This window comes from Balaenoptera physalus (assembly GCF_965194825.1).
Source record: "Balaenoptera physalus genome assembly, chromosome: 2".
NCBI classification, from domain to species: domain Eukaryota; kingdom Metazoa; phylum Chordata; class Mammalia; order Artiodactyla; family Balaenopteridae; genus Balaenoptera; species Balaenoptera physalus.
The window spans coordinates 154592569-154610756 of NC_138883.1; the positions used below are offsets into that span (position 1 = coordinate 154592569).

Here is an 18188-nt window from a genome sequence, read left to right on the forward strand (position 1 = left end):
AGATGATTGGGTTGAAACTCATGCGGAGGGGGAAAAGGTAGTCAATTTACAGTGAACAATTTGTGTTGTGTATTTTTGCAGTGGCTGATAGAAAATAGTGTGACTTGGTAGGTCATTTTGGGGCCTTTAATTATAATATCAGAGAAGATAACTTGTCTCATTTATATTTGCCTATGTGGTTTCTTATACTCAATAATTTATTCAGGAGTAAAAATAATCTGCATTCGTAGGGTTAGAAGCTGTTTCTTTTGTTTGTTATAAAATCATTTCTTTGGATTGAGTGCACCTATGCTGGAGGGAAAGATAACTCTGTTGTCCAGTGTGCAAGCATTTTCATCCTTTTCTGTCTTAAGTTTGGTTTCTTTTTGCTCCGTGGGTTGGTGTCGCTTCAGAGCCCTTACTTTGCATCTTCTTGGTCGCAGCGATCATGAACATAGTTCTGTCTCAGCCATGTGGGAAAATCTTCGTGGGGGACCCACACCAACAGATCTATACCTTCCGAGGTGCAGTCAACGCTCTGTTCACAGTCCCTCACACGCACGTCTTCTATCTCACACAGGTAAGCGCTGTCTTTGCTTCCCAGTCCCCAGACGCGTATATGCACGCAAGCCTTGTGGCTCCCTGCCCTGGTTCTCCAGTGTTGACTACTTGCCGGGCCCCATGTGAGGTTTTTCATGAGGCTCACTGTGTGTAGCAAATCCGTGCCTCTAAGCAGTGGCTCTCTGTGGCTCTCAGGGGGTCTGCAAAGTCAAAACTGTTTTCATAATACTTATCTGCCTCTTGCACTATGTTGACATTTGCACTGATGATGCAAAGTCAGTGGTGAGACTGTGGCTGAGAATTTCGGCTTTGGCACCAGCCGGTCCTAGCAGTTGCCTTATTCTTCACTGCAAGGCCCTGAGTCAAAAAAGAAAGCAGGCAGTTCACTAAGAACATCTTTATTTTTAAGAATACTATTTTTTTTAATATTTATTTTTATTTATTATCTTCATTGCGGCAAACGGGATCTTCTGGTTGCAGCACGCAAACTCTTAGTTGTGGCATGCATACGGGATCTACTTCCCTGACCAGGGATCGAACCTGGCCCCCCCGCACTGGGGGTGCAGAGTCTTACCCACGGGACCACCAGGGAAGTCCCTACTAAGAACATCCTTGATGGCACAGGAAAAATGATTAATTTCATTACTGCAGACCCTTGAGTCCGTCTCTCTCACGGTCTGTGTGATGAAATGGGAAGTAGGATGAAGTCCTTCTGCCCCTGCAGTGTGCTGCTGTCTGACCAGGGGCACTTTTGTGATTGTGTTGTGAGCTCCACCTCTGCTTCTTTCGTTTGTGCTTGAACGAGCAGCTGACGGACCAACTCTGGTTATTCAGACTTGGGGATTTGGCATTTTCTCAAAATTGCATGCTATGAACTGTGACTTCAAGGAAAACAGCTGACATATGTATTTCTGAAGATAAAATTCTTGCTTTCAAGTGAAGTCCAAATTTTGGAAAACTTGTTTCCAGCATGAGCATGGCAACTCCTGGGGCCTTGATTGTCTGGAAAGGCTGTTACATGTTCCTCCCCTTTTCAGCACTCATCTTTGTGAGGCTGTCACACCAGGCTGGATGCAGACAGAGCTCTGAGATTCGGCTCTCTTCTCTTAAGCTGGGCACTAAAGACATTTGCAAAAATGTAAAAACAGTGCCACTCTTCTCTCTAACTTTTGTTTTGGAAAATACCATTAAAAAAATTTTTTTTTTTATTTTTTGGCTGCGTCGGGTCTTCGTTGCTGCACGCGGGCTTTCTCTAGTTGGCGGTGAGCGGGGGCTACTCTTTGTTGCGGTGTACAGGCTTCTCATTGAGGTGGCTTCTCTTGTTGCGGAGCACGGGCTCTCGGCATGCGGGCTTCAGTAGTTGCAGCATGAGGGCTCAGTAGTTGCGGCGTGTGGGCTCTAGGGTGCCACCGTGGGCTCAGTAGTTGTGGCTCGCAGGCTCTAGAGTGCAGGCTCAGTAGTTGTGGCACATGGGCTTAGTTGCTCCAAGGCATGTGGGGTCTTCCCAGACCAGGGCTCGAACCCGTGTCCCCTGCATTGACAGGTGGATTCTTAACCACTGCGCCACCAGGGAAGTCCTGGAAAATACCGTTTTAAAAATATGTTCTGTATGTTATCATGTAATGGGGTTATTGTTATATTGAAATGCACTAAAGTTGCTAATGTGGTAATTGTAGGTAAGTACAACTCACGTAAATGAAAGGGTCTTTGGGTCCTCACTAATTTTTTAAAGTATGAGGAGTCCTGAGACTAAAAGATGTGAAAACCACTGCATTTAAGAAACTCACTTCTAGTAAGAGGATGTGAGACTGCCAGCGAAAATATCAGCGTCATCTGAACTGTGTTCTGTTCTTTTCTAGGAGGCCCTGTAGCCCACTCAGTGACCTTATTTCTTGGAGTTTCCCTTGTTTGCTGTAGTGACTTAGGGTGGCATCAACCCAGAGGAATTTTTTTTAATAGACGTTTTTTAGTTTCAGATTTATAGAAGAGTTGAGAAGATAGTATAGAAAGTTCTTACACATCCTACATTCAGTTTCCTTTATTATTCACGTCTTATATTCGTGTGGTACATTTGCTGCAGTTAATGAACTACCGTGGATACATTATTATAAACTAAAGTCCATAGTTTATTCAGATTTCCTTGGTTTTTTACCAAATGTCCTTTTTCTGCTCCAGGATCTTATTCAGGTGACCCCATCTGCATTCAGTTGTCAAGTCTTCTTAGGCTCCTGTTGGCTGTGCTCTGTGGTTTCTCACACTTGTCTTGTTTTTGGACCTTGAAGAGGACTGGTTAGGTGTTTTGTCAGATACCCCTCTATTGGTGATTGTCTGGTGGTTGCACTGATGTTTTGGGAGGAAGGCCTTGGAAGAAAAATTGCCATTTTCATTACAAGGTATTGGGGGCCCATACTGTCAACGTGGTTTATTTATTTATTTATTTATTTTAAAAAATTCATTTATTTATTTGGTTGCACTGGGTCTTAGTTGCGGCAGGTGGGCTCCTTAGTTGTGGCATGTGAACTCTCAGTTGCGGCATGCATATGGGATCTAGTTCCCCAACCAGGGATCGAATCTGGGCCCCCTGCATTGGGAGCGCGTAGTCTTACCCACTGTGCCACCAGGGAAGTCCCCCGTCAACACGATTTATAACTGATGATGTTGTCTTGGTCCCCTGGCTGAAGTGGTGCTTGGCAGGTCTCTTCACCGTGAAGTGACTCCCACTGCCACCCCTCCACACTGTGTGCCTTGGAAGGAAGTCACTGCCCTCAGCGCTCACTCGGGAACAAGAGTTGGAGTGTCTACATAGATTATTTGGAATTCTTCTGCAAAGGAGATTTTGTGTCTTCTCTTCCATTTATTTATTCATTTATTTATTTGTGTCAGTATGGACTCGTGGATCTTTATAATTTGAGTTATGGCTCACTTAGAATAGTTCTATAGCAACAAAGTACTGTTTGTTGAAAGTCTTGCTTTCCTTAGGCTGTGTTATTGATATTCACCAAAGTACATAATACATCATTACCTTAAGTTATAAGTGAATGGAAAAAGGCAATAAATACCACGAGTTTGGGCAAGAATGGTGTCTTTCCAGCTACAGTGGTCAAGGGATTAGTGTGTCGGGCCTCGTTTTGAAGGCTAAGAAGTTACTGCCATGCAGCACGGCAGGGGGAGGGCAAGGAACGCTCAGGAAATGGTGATTAGTCCCGTGGCCGGTTATGTAGGGTTTGAATCGATGTTGAGGGAGCCTCGGGGGGCAGGGAGAGGCCCCCTTCCTCCCTTAATCTTCTGTATAATATATGCTTCTTTGTTAGAGGCAGTTTGGAAAGAATGGTAGATTTGCTTAAAAGAAAAGTTTGCTGCTGGTCTCGGGGAATGAAGGGGCTAAGGCTGTCCAGGCTGCAGGAGTCCTGAAAGTCCACACGTCACCTTTTCTTCGTGGAGTGCTCTTCCTTTTTGTGGCGAGGCACAGGGCTTGATGAACACGTGAGGGAAAGATTCAACTGGCAGAGGGAAGGAGGCCAAGTTGGGGAGGCATGAGGTAGGGGTCTCTGAGCTGCGCTGGGAGCAGTGGTAAGAAAACGACTGTAGAAAACATGGTGGAAGGTTGTCAAGGTTTGGATTTGGGGGCAAGAGATAAAGAAAAGCAGGTAACTCTCAGGTTTCAAGATAGAAAATGCTATTCTGAAAACTTAGAATAGTGATTCTTTGCTTGCCAAGCTCCTGTTCTGTGTAAATCGGTTTACAGTAGGGAATTTCCAAGTACCCATTCTAGGTCGGGTGAGTCAGAGATGCTCAGTGGGGTTTGGCGAGGCCAGGCCTTGGCGGTGGTAGCAATGCGCTCACGTTCTTCAGGGGGTGTTAACTCCTTTCGTTGTGTTGTTCTCCCACAGAGTTTTAGGTTTGGTGTGGAAATTGCCTATGTGGGAGCTACGATCTTGGATGTTTGCAAGCGAGTAAGAAAAAAGACTTTGGTTGGAGGCAACCATCAGAGTAAGGCTTTCAGTTACTCGTATTTGTTACACAGATTAGCTTCCCTCTTTATCTGGATTTGCCCTAGAGTTTGTGCTCTCTCCCAAAAGGTGGCATTCGAGGTGACACGAAGGGGCAGGTGGCCCTGCTGTCCCGGACCAACGCCAACGTGTTTGATGAGGCTGTCCGGGTGACGGAAGGAGAAGTGCCTGCCCGGATCCACCTGATAGGGGTAAGAGTGCGTTTCTGTTCTCTGGTCTCACACAGAAACATTGCCAACACACAGAGCCGATGAAAACGGCCCACATATCCGGGCTTACTCTGCACACAGGCATTTGGGTTTGTGACTGTTCCCGAGTCTGCGCTGTGAAGTCCTTCCCCCTGGCCATTCTGGTCCAGTGAGTCCTGTAAAGTCTGGCCCAGCAAGGACTGTGGACCTTTTCCTCCGTTCTTTAAAAAAAAAAATGAATGCCCTTCTCACATGTGTGCACGCGGGGCTGCCGGCTGCCTGTGAGTGTCCTGGGGTGTGATGATCAGTCGTGTAAGACAGGCGAGGTGAGAGCACAGCTGGGAGGTGCCCGGGGCTCCGGATGCAGAGTGGACACTGGTTCTAGCTCTGCTTCTTCACTAACTGTGTGTGGCTTGTGGCAGGCGACTCAGCCCCTCTGTCTCTGGGACAGCGACACTGCCTGTCTCACAGGGAAGCTAGGAGGGTTGAGTGACATGTGTAGGGCGTTTTTAACTCTTGGAAGCAGAGTTTTATGTCTAAGAGACATTCACCCGTTCATCTATGACAAAAATATTTTTCAGGGCCTACTATGTGTAGGCCCTCAGTACATACAGTAAGTGAATCAAAATCAAAAGATTTCTGATGCTCCTTTTTTTAATTTATAAAGATTATGTAACCAAGTTACAGAAGTTTTGGAAATTAAAAGGAAAAAAATCACCCTTAATCTCAGTGTTTTATGTAAAAATTCTCATGTTTGCTAATTATTTATGTCTTTGGCCTTATAGTTGTGTATTTTTACACAATTGCATTTAGAGTGTACATAAAAGAGTATGTGTTTTTTACTCCACCCACGAGCATATTTTCTCCCATGGTGCTATTTGAGTGACTTTACAATACTTCCTCAGTGGATGTAGCATAGTTTAGCCATCTTTGTTATTGTAAAGGAAATGGTACTGTTGGAGCATCTTCCACGCCGGGCAGGATGTGAACTTGTTCTCTCCCCTCTCTCACTGCCACATGTGTCATCCCACTTGATCACTTCTGGTTACGTTTTAATCTGTACTGTCTTATTTTGGTCTCTGTCTGATGTTAATGTTTTATGTGTCCCTTCCCCAAATGATCTAAACCCTTGGAGTGTGGAGCCTTTGTCTCTGTCCTGGGCCCCAGTCAGCGCTCAGTACACGCCTCCCGGTAGAGGTGGGCTGAAGTGGGAGGGTCAGGCCTTCTCCTCCAGGAGCTGACCTTTTAACAAATCCAGTACCTGTAGACAGTCTAGTTCTTTCCTTAGAAGAAACAGCGGCGAGTGTTTGTGCTCCACACTCGGTATTCAGGTCTCATCTGTCTTCTTCGCTGCAGCTGTTTTATATTCCTGGAAGGTAGATGATTTAAATTGCCTTCTTTGACATGAAAGCAACATGCAGCTAGTTCTTGCCTTTTTTTTAAACGTAGGAGAAGTCTGAGGGAGCAGCCAGAGCTCAACACTGGGCCATCCCGAGTTTGCAGGCTGCGTTGTAGCCTCTGCTTTTGTGCGTGATGAAGGTTCCCACTCGCTGTCTTTATGCTTTGGGTGCAATTTGACATCTGTTTCCAAAAAGAGCGTCTTATTTCAAAATCCCACCTCTATGTTTGCTTTACTTTGTCCTGTTAACAACAGTAACAAAAATAAAACAAAAAATTAAAAACAACAAAACACCAAAAAATCCCACCGAAAAACTTTTTCAGGGGATTAAATCATTTGGATTGGACAGAATCATTGATATTTGGACGCTTCTTCAGCCGGAGGAAGAACGGAAGAGACGTGAGTATCCTCCTTGCTGCGTGGCGTGGACGCAGGCACCACAGTGGCGGGGTGGAGGCGGGTGGGCAGATTCTGAGTCAGTTCTCGTTTGCTCTGGAGGCGCCGGTGTGGCTTTTTCTCATCAACAGTGGGATGCCGGAGACCTCCTGTTTTCAGAGGCACCGATGGCTCTTTCTAGACCCTTTTCTCAGGAGTCTAAGTTTCTCTCTCACACTGGCCCCTAGGCCGTCTTCCCCACCATCTTTCTGTCTGCCCGGGCGACCTCACACACCGAGACTTCAGCATGGGCCCCATGTGATCCTTTTCTAACATTTCTGTAGCGCTTTCGTTTTTTCATTACTGCGCAATTTCGAATCCCTGAGAAGCAGACAAGGATGTCAAAGGCAGGGCTCTTGACCCTGAATTTGGAGCTGGAGGGGCTGTGGCACAGGTCACTGCGCTGACTTGCCCAGGCGCTCGCGGCAGGTTAGTGATGCCGTCGAGCCTGGACCTGGGTCTCCAGCTCTGAGACCGTTCGTTTATCATGGGGTCAGTTAGGAGTGCATGTTGGCGCAGCCTGTGTCACCTTGACCCCTACGCGTGTTCCCTCTAGGAAACCTCGTCATTAAAGACAGGTTCATCAGAAGGTGGGTGCACAAAGAGGGCTTCAGCGGCTTCAAGCGGTATGTGACTGCGGCCGAGGACAAGGAGCTGGAAGCCAAGATTGCGGTCGTGGAGAAGTACAACATCCGGATTCCAGAGCTGGTGGAAAGGATAGAGAGATGCCACATAGAGGACTTGGACTTCGCAGGTGAGGGACACGGGGGCTCTTCACTTCCCCCTGGGGGCGGGGGCAGCCGGCCTCCCTTGCCTCTTGCCAGCGTGGACATCATGGGTGACCAGGGGCGGCTGTGTCAGCGGAACAAGGCTGCTGTTCTCCTGTGGCCCCTTTATTTCTGTTCTACTTCAGCCCGTAGAAGGGGCTCCCGAGTCCCATCTCTGCTACCGGGTGACCCTGGGCAAACACCCAGCCTCTTCTGGGCCTCTGTCCCCTCGTGCGTAGGAAGCAGGCGGTGGGCAGCCGCCGTGAGCTCTGGACTGGGACTTGGCCGTGTTCGCAACACCTGCAACAAGTTTCTACTTTCCCCTCGTCTTCTTTTTGTCTCTCTCTTTTTTTTTTGACTGAGGTTTCCTCTTTCCCCCTTTTTCTGCAGAGCCGCACCCAGGCAAGAAAACGTAATTAGCGTTTTGGGAGTGTGGTGGGAAGTGTAAGCTTTTCTCCTCTTTCCTTTCTTTCCCCGTCACCCCCTCATCTGCCCGTCCGCTGTGTTTCTGTTCCAGAGTACATCTTGGGCACTGTGCACAAGGCCAAAGGCCTGGAGTTTGACACTGTGCATGTCCTGGATGATTTCGTGAAAGTGCCTTGTGCTAGGCACAACCTTGCTCAGCTGCCCCACTTCAGAGTCGGTAAGGAGACCGCTGGTGCCTCACTGCAGGGCTGCCTTGCTTTTTCTTGGACGGTGTGGCTTCTTGGAAGGATTCTTCTAGAACAAGAAAATCCTCCTGCTCCTAAATTTGTTGTTCTTAGACTGTGTATTTAGAAAAACTGAGCCTCCAGGGTCCACCTCCCTCAGGGCTGCTCGGAGGGCAGCTGTGTTTATTGCGTCCTGTTTAACCTGCACCAGCTCTTCAGCTGTGGGTTTTTCCCCACCAGACAGAAGTTCTAAAACATACAGTTTACCTGCTCACCAAGGTGTTTTTTCTTTAATTAAGTCTCCTTTTTATTAAAGAGGCCTGAAAATCATACAAGGGGTTAGTGTAAGCACTCTATCATTTGTCTGCATTTGTATCAGTTTATACTCAAGGCTACCTGTTAAACTCTAAGCATCTAAGTATCAGTGCTGTTGTTTTGGTTTTAAGTCCTAGAATAAAACCATTTGACATTTTCCCGCAAACAGACAAACAAAAGCTCTCTGTTAGTCATGGAGTCAAAATTTGAGTGTTCTGTGCCCCTAGTCTGTTAGGGTTTTGTTTGTTTTCGGAGTTGGTGTTTGTAGGAAAATTTCGCTTATAAAGCCAGCAAATCCTGAGGGTTTTTTGGGGCGATGGGGAGTAGTAAACTTTTTTTTTTGGCTGTGTTGGGTCTTCGTTGCTGTACGAGGGCTTTCTCTAGTTGCGGTGAGCGGGGGCTGCTCTTTGTTGTGGTGCACGGGCTTCTCCTTGCAGTGGCTTCTCTTGTTGCGGGGCATGGGCTCTAGATGCACAGGCTTCAGTAGTTGCAGCACGTGGGCTCAGTAGTTGCAGCACAAGCTCTAGGGCATGTGGGCTTCAGTAGTTGCAGCACGTGGGCTCAATAGTTGCGGCATGTGGGCCCTAGAGCACGCAGGCTTCAGTAGTTGAGGCATGTGGGCTCAGTAGTTGTGGCGCAGGCTCTAGAATGCATGGACTTCAGTAGTTGTGGCGCATGGGTTCAGTAGTGTGGCTTGTGGGCTCTAGAGCACAGGCTCAGTAGTTGTGGTGCACGGGCTTCAGTAGTTGTGGCTTGTGGACCTTTGAGCTCAGGGTCAGTAGTTGTGGTGCATGGGCTTAGTTGCTCCACGGCATGTGGGATCTTCCCGGACCAGAGATCGAACCCGTGTCCCCTGCATTGGCAGGCGGACTCTTAACCACTGCGCCACCGGGGAAGACCCGAGTAGTAAACATTTAGATGAGAATATAAATTTCTGTAAGCAGGCTTCTGTGTTGATATTTTTTTTCTCTTTGCTTTCTTCAGAGTCATTTTCTGAGGATGAGTGGAATTTGCTGTATGTAGCAGTAACTCGCGCCAGGAAGCGTCTCATCATGACCAGGTCACTGGAGAACATCTTGACTTTGGCTGGGGTAAGAGGACAGCACGAGTTAATTTAACAACGTCCAGATTTTACTGGGTTTGAATAAGGGATCAGCCAACCTGGGGCCTTCGAGGCTTTTGGTTGGGGGTCTGCATCAGAAGAGAGGGGCTTCTCTTTCTTGGGTGCTTGGAGGCCGATTGCCAGTGGGGGAGGGTCCTTCCTAACCACAGAAACAAAATCCTGGGTTCTTTTCTACATTATTTCCTGAGTCAGTTTTAAAAGTTCTTTTTAAAATACCAACCGCGCCCATGTCTTTGGTAAGTTCTCCCTGCTCAGTTAGCGCTCAGCACTCTTAGGGAAGAACAGCAAGAGTGTTCTCTGCGTCTGCACGTCCTCCTCCCGCTCCCTGGTCCCTTTTGAACTGGTAGACTCCAGACTTGGACAGAATGTGTCCTGCCAGGGAGAGCGAGTGTTCAGGTACCTGTCCTTGTCCCTGGTGAGAAGCAGGAAAGTGTCAGCCCTTCCTCTTTACCCCTCACAGACCAGCCCCCTCCCCCACCCCCGCATTTCCACGTCTTTTCTGCCTTTCAAGGTCTGGAGGATAAGCTGTTCAGTTTTTTCAACCCTCTTGGGTTGAAACTAGAACAGAAATTTGAGCTAATTGTTACTACTTCGTCTGTCTTTCCCTGAACCAAAGATTCTTAAGCCTGAAACGTAAAACTTACACGTAAAAGGGACTGTAAATATTCTTTTTTTTTTTTTTTTTCTTTTGGCTGTGCTGCATGGCTTGCAGGATCTTAGTTCCCTGACCAGGGATTGAACCCTGCATTGGAAGTCTTAACCACCGGATCGCCAGGGAAGTCCCTATAAATACTCTTTTTTCCTTAGCCGTCTCCAAAACGTGTGAGATTTCGTACAGTAGGAAGATTTAGTCCAAGTGCCGCAGTGCGTGTTCTCTCAGAGGTGAGAACACTGGGAGCCGTGGAATCTCAGCTTTGCTGCTGACGGCTTGGGACCTGGGCTGGGGGAGATGGAGGGCAGTGGTCCTTTTTAGTAAGTGGTGTCCACAGTCTCAGAGTTGGTAAGTGATGGTAACACAGAACCCTGATGCTCACAATTGAATATCTGTTGAGCGTCTGATGTGTTCCAAGTGCGTGTCTAGGCCCTGAGGGTGTGATAGTGGGCAGGAGAAATTCCTCCCCTCACAGAGCCTGAGTTCTAGGATGAGAGGTAGACGGTAAACAAGTTAGCAAATAGCATTTCTCTTCACATTCTTGAGGAAGAGTGTGTCAGCGCTTAAAAGGGAGAAATTGCAGATGAATACTCTGTATGACCTGTCGTAGCAGCAAAAGCTTCTTGCTTGAGACTGATGCCCTTGCATTTTTATCGCACTTTTCTCTGAACCCTCTCTGGCATTTGTCTTCCCTGCCTCTCTAAGACAGGCCTGTTTGGCCATAGAATGTTTTTGGAATTTGAAGTCAGCTGCATGCATCCCCAGCAGCTTTGCTTCGCCTGGCCCTCACTGTGTGTAACAGCTAATGTGTCAGTGCTTAGAACTGTTAAGCCTTTTTCTTTGGCTGCACCCTTGGTGGCACCTGGGTCACCCAGTGGGGTTTCCAGAGAGGACTTAGAGCAGAGTGCTGCCATCTCTTTCTGTCAAGGGCCAGACGGTAAATATCTGAGGATTTGCAGGCCTGCAGTTTTGCTGCATCTTCTCAACTCTGCCACCACAGCAAAGAGAGCCGTGGGCCATCTGTTAACAAATGGTGGGCCACGTCCCAATAAAACTTTATTGACAGCAGCAGACGCTGGTCTGCATTTGGCCCCTGGTTGCAGTTTGCTGACTCCTAGTGTAGAGATAAGCACGGCTTTTTTTAACCTCTAAAACCAGTACCCTAGGGAGTGAAGTAGGAGAGTAATTTTTATGTACAAATAATCTGCACCTACTGTGTGAGTTTTTGCGTAAACTTTGATCATAAGTAATTTTTTTTAGAACCTGTAGTATGGTTTTCTTGTAGAACCTGTGTTATGGTAGTGGTTAGATCCGTAACAAAAGCAGGTTGTCACATCCGTGACTTTTAATGGAGGTCTTGTAGAACAGTGATATCATTTCACAACATGGGCTACATAAGGAAAATTTGGAGGCTTTTAAAGTTGAGAAAATGGTATATCGAATTCCCATGTACAAATCACCTCTGTATATTTGGAGTCCACGTCTCTAAAACACCATGGACCTTTCTCTCGTAACCACGGTCCCATTTTATATCTTATAAAATTTATGGTGGTTCCATATGGGCTCTACTACCCATTCTGCAGTCATACTTTTATGATTATCTCAGAAATGTCTTTTTACAGTTGATTTGTTCAAATTAGGACCCAAACGCATGTTTGGTTATAAGGTCTTTTAAGCTTCTTAATTTAGAGCAGCCCAGGACTCCCTGCGTCCTTTCTGATGCTCCTGTCTTTTTGTGGAAACCGAGTTGGTTGTCCCCCAGAACATCTCCCATTCTGGGTTTGTTCTGCTGTCCCCCGCCCTGGGCTCCCCATCACTGGAAGTCACTGCAGGGGCATGACTGGATTTGGGTCTAACTGTTCTGGCCAGAATTCTCCATGGGGGGGTGGGCAGGGGGCTTTGCTTTGTGTTGCATCCCATCAGGAGGCAGTGATTTCAGATTCTCTCCCTTTTAGTGATGCTCAGACTGTTCACCTTTTTAGTAGACAGAGCTAGGAAATCCGTATTTTTGAAAAGAAAAATCAACAGTTCTGATTATTATCATACTGATAATTCCAATTGCAGTTTTTAATTTAAACTTCTTATTGTTAAACATGACACAAATGTATAAAACACACGGGCGGGTGCAACTAGGCGTGAGGTGGGCGTCCACCCAGGTCAGGAGAATGGGTCTGCCAGCTGTCCCCGCTGCCTTCCTGGTGGCCTGCCAGCACACCCACCCCACCCCCACCCCCGGGAGTAGCCACCGCCCCAGCTGTGACCACGAGCACTTCCTCACTTTTCCTCAGAGTGTTTTGCCGAGTGTGCACCACGGACAGTGAAAACCTTTCTTCACCTGCTGTCCTTCTGCTCCCGTTTTGTGAGGCTGCCCTGTGTCCGCACTGTCGGAGTTGGTGGCCAATTACATTTATAAACCTCATCACTTGTGGTTCTCCAGCCCAATCAGATTTAACCTTTAAGGATTTTTACTTCTTTTAAACGCTTGAATCTTTTCTCTTACACTGAAAATCTTGGTTCCGAACAGTATTTATTACTTACTTATTTACACTATGCTGTGTATAAAAGTTTTAAAGTAATACCAGTATTACTGTTGGCAGAATACTGTATGGAATTTAAGATTTCCTACCAGCTCTGTTTCCCCACATTCCACTGAGGATGTGCAGTCAGAACAGCATGTTCTGAAGGTGCCTGAGATGAGTCTTTTCCCCTCTGTGTGGTTTGATCACCAGTTTAATTGCAGACAGATATGTTTCTTTGTCTACACTTCCTGAAAGAATTGCTTTCCTGCTTGATTATCTTTTTTGAATGTATAAAACTACGTTTTCAAAGTGAAAACTTTGTAACAGGTGTATCCCCAAGAAGTCTCATTCCCTCCCTGTCTCCTGCAGACTTTCTCTCCCTCCATTGTTGATAGCTAGTTTTTATTTATTTATTTATTTTTGGCTGCGTTGGGTCTTCATTGCTGCGCGCGGGCTTTCTCTAGTTGCGGCGAGCAGGGGCTGCTATTCGTTGTGGTGCGCAGGCTTCTCATCGCGGTGGCTTCTCGTTGTGGAGCAAGGGCTCTAGGCGCGCAGGCTTCAGTGGTTGCAGCACGCGGACTCAGTAGTTGTGGCATGTGGGCCCTAGAGCACGTGGGCTTCAGTAGTTGCGGCAAGCGGGCCCTAGGTCGCAGGCTCAGTAGTTGTGGCACACGGGCTTAGTTGTCCTGCGGCATGTGGAATCTTCCCAGACCAGGGATCGAAGCCGTGTCCCCTGCATTGGTAGGCAGATTCTTAACCACTGTGCCAACCAGGGAAGTCCCAATAGCTAGTTTTTAAAAATTAGTTTTTGATTTATCCTTCAGTATTTCTTTTTGCAAATATGTATATATGTATTCTTCTGTTCTCCTTTTTCACAGAAAGTAGCATTCTGTAATATTCTGTACCTCATTTTGTCACTGAGAAATAGACATGGAAATCACTCTTTATCAGTTTCTTTTTTTTTTTAATACATCTTTATTGGAGTATAATTGCTTCACAATGTTGTGTTAGTTTCTGCTGTATAACAAAGTGAATCAGCTATATGCACACACGTATCCCCATATCCCCTCCCTCTTGCATCTCCCTCCCACCCTCCCTATCCCACCCCTCTAGGTCATCACAAAGCACCGAGCTGATCTCCATGAGCTGTGCAGCAGCTTCGCACCAGCCATCCATTTTACATTTGATAGTGTGTATGTCAATGCTACTCTCACTGCGTCCCAGCCTCCCCTTCACCCCTGTGTCCTCAAGTCCGTTCTCAACGTCTGCATCTTTATTCCTGCCCTGCCACTAGGTTAATCCGTACCATTTTTCTAGACTCCATATATATGTGTTAGCATATGGTATTTGTTTTTCTCTTTCTGACTTACTTCACTCTGTATGACAGAGTCTAGGTCCATCCACCTCACTACAAATAACTCATTTTCATTCCTTTTTATGGCTGAGTAATATTCCATTGTATATACGTGCCACATCTTCTTTATCCATTCGTCTGTCGATGGACATTTAGGTTGTTTATGGAAACAGCCACAGCTATTACAATAGCCAGCCATGTCCTGGCTATTGTAAATAGTGCTGCAGTGAACATTGTAGTACATGTTATCTTTTTCAGTTATGGTTTTCTCAGGGTTATATACCCAGTACTGGGATTGCTGGGTCATATGGTAGTTTTGTTTTTAGTTTTTTAAAGAAGCTGCATACTGTTCTTCATAGTGGCTGTATCAATTTACATTCCCACCAACAGTGCAGGAGGGTTCCCTTTTCTCCACACCTTCTCCAGCATTTATTGTTTCTAGATTTTTTGATGCTGGCTCTTTATCAGTTTCTAAAGCTCTTTCTCCTTTTTACAGCTGAGTAGTATTCAGTGTGTCCATTTATCATGATTTATGTAGCTCCTCACTGATGGATAGTGCGTTCTTTCCAATCTTTTGCTTTTAAAACTAATACCACAATGCATAATCTTATGCACAAGTCATTTTTTGTTTTTGCCAGTGCTTCTTGGGGATACATTCTATAGTCTAAATTTCTGGGTCAAGGGTAAATGGATGTGTCATTTTTCTAGATATTGCCAAATTCATCACATGGATTTTATACCTTAGAGTCCCACAAGTTATGTATTAGAGTCTAATAGGCTTTTTAAAACTAACTGGAAGCTTATCAGTTGGTCACTGCATATATTTTATGGGGAAAATGAATTTTCTCCATGGAAAAAAGAACATGGACTCTAGAGAAATACTTCTCCCTTACTGAGGCTGGGCTGGGAAACATCTGTTGGCCCACAGGGGGACTCTGAGGAAGCCCCAGAAATATTGCCCATTTGCATGACTAGATGTTTCTAAGTCTGAAGGACCTTGCGTGAGGACTTCTGCTTTTTCTTCATCACAGCTTCAATATGAATCAATTTGGGGACATCCTGTTTCAGAACTGGCTAAGTCTACCCTCAGCTCATGGGGGATCTTGGAGGCTCTGGAGGGGGAGAGGAGGGTAGTCACTGGAGAAGGTGAAAGCAAGTCGTGCCTGGTGAGGATTTAGAACAAAAGGGAGCCCTTGTTTCCTGCTACCTTATCACCTGTAGGGTGACGAGCCATCCTGGTCTCCCCTGTAACCAAGAGTAGGGCAGGCAGACTCCTTTTTCTCTGACCCCCTTAGAAAATCTAGGTAAACACCTTTTGTTTCTTTAAGTTTTAAGGAAGCGAGGGGATCATTACATTATTGAATTATTAAGTGACGTGGAGTTATGCTGGTTGCTCAGAGACGCTTCTCAGCCTCAGCAGCTTGGATTCTGAACCCAGCGCTCACGGGCCTCTCCTTAGAACAGGGCCTGCACAGTCAGCCCTTGGTGCGCGTTTGTGGGATGCGGGACAGCAGCATCCCCTCCTGTTGTGAGGCTTTGCGGGGCCGATTGTACAGATCCGGGTCAGACTGGCTCCTCCACGTGGGCGCTCTGAGACCTTGGCAAGTTACTCATCGCTCTGTACCTCTGTTTCCTAGTCTGTAATACTGGCAAAATGGCGATCACCGCACCTCAGAGGAGGCGGTTAGAGAAGGGTTGTGATGAGCTGATGAGATAGCTGCGCTACGCTCGATTGGGAGCAGTGTCGGGGTCCTCAAAGACGGCTACTTGTCTTTGAGACGCTGACCTCCAGGGGCAGGGGCCGAGGGAGGCCTGGCATTTAGGAGGAGATTAATAAGCAGGACATATAGTAGTAAATCATAAAACAGGTAAATCTGATTGCATCGAGATGTAAAGCTTCAGTGTGATAAAATAATAGCTAACATATAGTTTACCCTTAAAAAAAACATCTTTTGTGATGCAGTTGTTGTTTTGCCAGTTTTACTGATAAGGAAGCTGAGGCACAGAGTAGAGTCACTTGCCCAAAGGTGCACTACCCCAAAGGGGTAGACTGGGCTGTGAACTGAGGTGAGTCTGCAGGGCCTGTGCCCTTCACTGTGCCGGCTGCTGCTTTGCATGAAGTTAAAAGACCCGTCACGGAGTGGAGGGGACGCTTCCCCCATCTGTCCTGCATGTGCTTACTGAGCACAGCTATACTCTGGGCACAGTGCTGAGGTCGTGGGCACGAGCCAAACATAACTCTGCCCTCCTGGAGCTTATGTGATTGTGGAAAAGAGGACCCACACGGTCATAAAGAACCACACATTCCTGAGACACAGGCAACCTAGTGGGTAAATGAGCAAAGGAAGCCCCAGGGGCCAGGGAATCTGTTAAAAAATATATATTTATGCAACCTCCTTGATGGTCAGGGAAATGCAACCTAAAATTGTCCGATGGGTGAGAATGAAGAAGTCTGTCCTTTCAGATTCTGGCCAGGATGGTGGGGGGTGGGTACTGGTTCTCAAAGTGTGGTCAGGGGAACCTTCTGGGAACCTTTCACAATACACACTGTACGTGTACTCTGTGCTCTTCTCATAATACTGGGTAGTTACTTGCCCTTTTCCCTCAGTGCTCTCACAAGTGTACAGTGGAGTTTTCCAGAGGCCACATGGCATGTCGTCACCACAGATTGAACCCAGAGGCAGAGATGGGAGCCCAGTTGCCTTCTTTTAAGCCGGACATGAAAGAGATTTGCAAAAATGTGTAGCAATGCTACTCTTCTCGTTAAGATTTTTTTTTTTTTTTAAATAAAAACCCTGCAATTATTTGAGCCATTATTTAAGTGTTACAGGCAGTAGAACACAATGCCTAATTGACATATTAGCTGTCCAGTCTGTTTATTTACTTTTATTGAGCTGGTTTGTTTTCATGGTACCCTTTTTTTTTTTTCTTTTTTCTTTTTTGGCTGCACTGCACGGCGTGTGGGATCTTAGTTCCCCAACCAGGGATTGAACCCACGCCCCCTGCATTGGAAGGCAGAGTGTTAACCACTGGACTGCTAGGGAAGTCCCTTGTTAAGGTTCTTTTCAATACAGTTGTTTTTCATAAAAATATACAGGTTAACATATGATAGGTTTATTATGTTATGTTTTAAATGAATTAATAAACATTTAAAAACGTTTGGGACTTCCCTGGTGATGCAGTGGTTAAGACTCCAGGCTCCCAATGCAGGGGGCCTGGGTTCGATCCCTGGTCAGGGAACTAGATCCCACATGCGTGCCGCAACTAAGAGTTCACATGCCTCAACTAAGGAGCCCATGAGCTGCAACTAAGACTCGGCACAACCAAAAAAAAAAAAGTTTAAATTTCTAATCAGGTAGACATTAGTAGCTATAACTCATGGAAGCAATACTTCTTTGGAGCCTTTAATGTTTATTAGTGTAAAGGAGTCGGGAAACCAAAATGATTGAAAACTGCTGCTCTGCAGTAGGGTTTTTCCAACTGTAGATTGCAATTTATTAACGATTTAGGAACCTAGTTAGTGGGTTATGATGCTCTTTTAAAAAAAAAAAAGGGAAGTGGAGTAAAGTCTAAAGGAGGAATCAGTCCACAGCATGTGAGGTTACATACTATTTTGTGAAACTGATTTCAGTCTTTTATACATACATGTGTGTGTATGTAGAATTGTAACGCTGAGTGGGTTTCTTGGCGTGGATCGGGGTCAGAAAAGGTAGAAAGCCCTGGAGGACCTCTTGCATGTGTGGGTGGGAAATCATGTACAAGGATGTTCATTGCTGCGTTGTTGGAAATAATTTGGTAACAACATCAGTCTCCACACAAAGGGACTGTCTTAATAAAATGTGGGAGAGTGAGATGATTGAATCCTGTATAGCACTTAAAAGAAGTGTACTAGATGAGAAGCAAACTAACAGTATAACACTTATGTAAATAAATACCTATAAGATGACACCTTATGTTCTTAGAAATATACGTTAAGTGTAAAGCCAGTTTAGAATGGATTGGAAAGGATGCATGCCAGATTCATGATGTTGCTTTCCCCTAGGGAGGGAACGTGATGACAGATGGGCAAAGGGGACTCCAAGAAAATCTCTAATTTTATTTTAGAAAGGATTTCCCACAGTTAGATTGGCAGGAACACTAGTGTTCATATATTTTCTGTTCTTTCCTAAAGCAGGTAGCCAGATCCTGAAAGAGAGAAAAACCATATAAATCAGAACCTTGGACACGGATTTTGCA

General features: G+C 46.0%; 1 protein-coding gene across 3 annotated transcripts in view; it reads left to right on the forward strand.

Annotated features, from left to right (window-relative positions):
• The window catches only part of FBH1 (F-box DNA helicase 1), a 45469-nt gene that overhangs the window by 25425 nt on the left and 1856 nt on the right, over positions 1–18188 (forward strand). The window contains exons 13-20 of one of the 3 annotated variants that reach the window (XM_082450533.1): positions 393–559; positions 4431–4530; positions 4620–4741; positions 6461–6536; positions 7129–7326; positions 7857–7982; positions 9289–9395; positions 10235–11911. In XM_082450533.1, coding sequence (XP_082306659.1) covers positions 393–559; positions 4431–4530; positions 4620–4741; positions 6461–6536; positions 7129–7326; positions 7857–7982; positions 9289–9395; positions 10235–10351 — 1013 coding nt within the window. In that variant the 3' untranslated portion in view covers positions 10352–11911. Of the gene's footprint in view, positions 1–392; positions 560–4430; positions 4531–4619; positions 4742–6460; positions 6537–7128; positions 7327–7856; positions 7983–9288; positions 9396–10234; positions 11912–18188 lie in introns of those variants that run through there. The other 2 variants (XM_082450531.1, XM_082450532.1) reach the window with 2 other exon arrangements.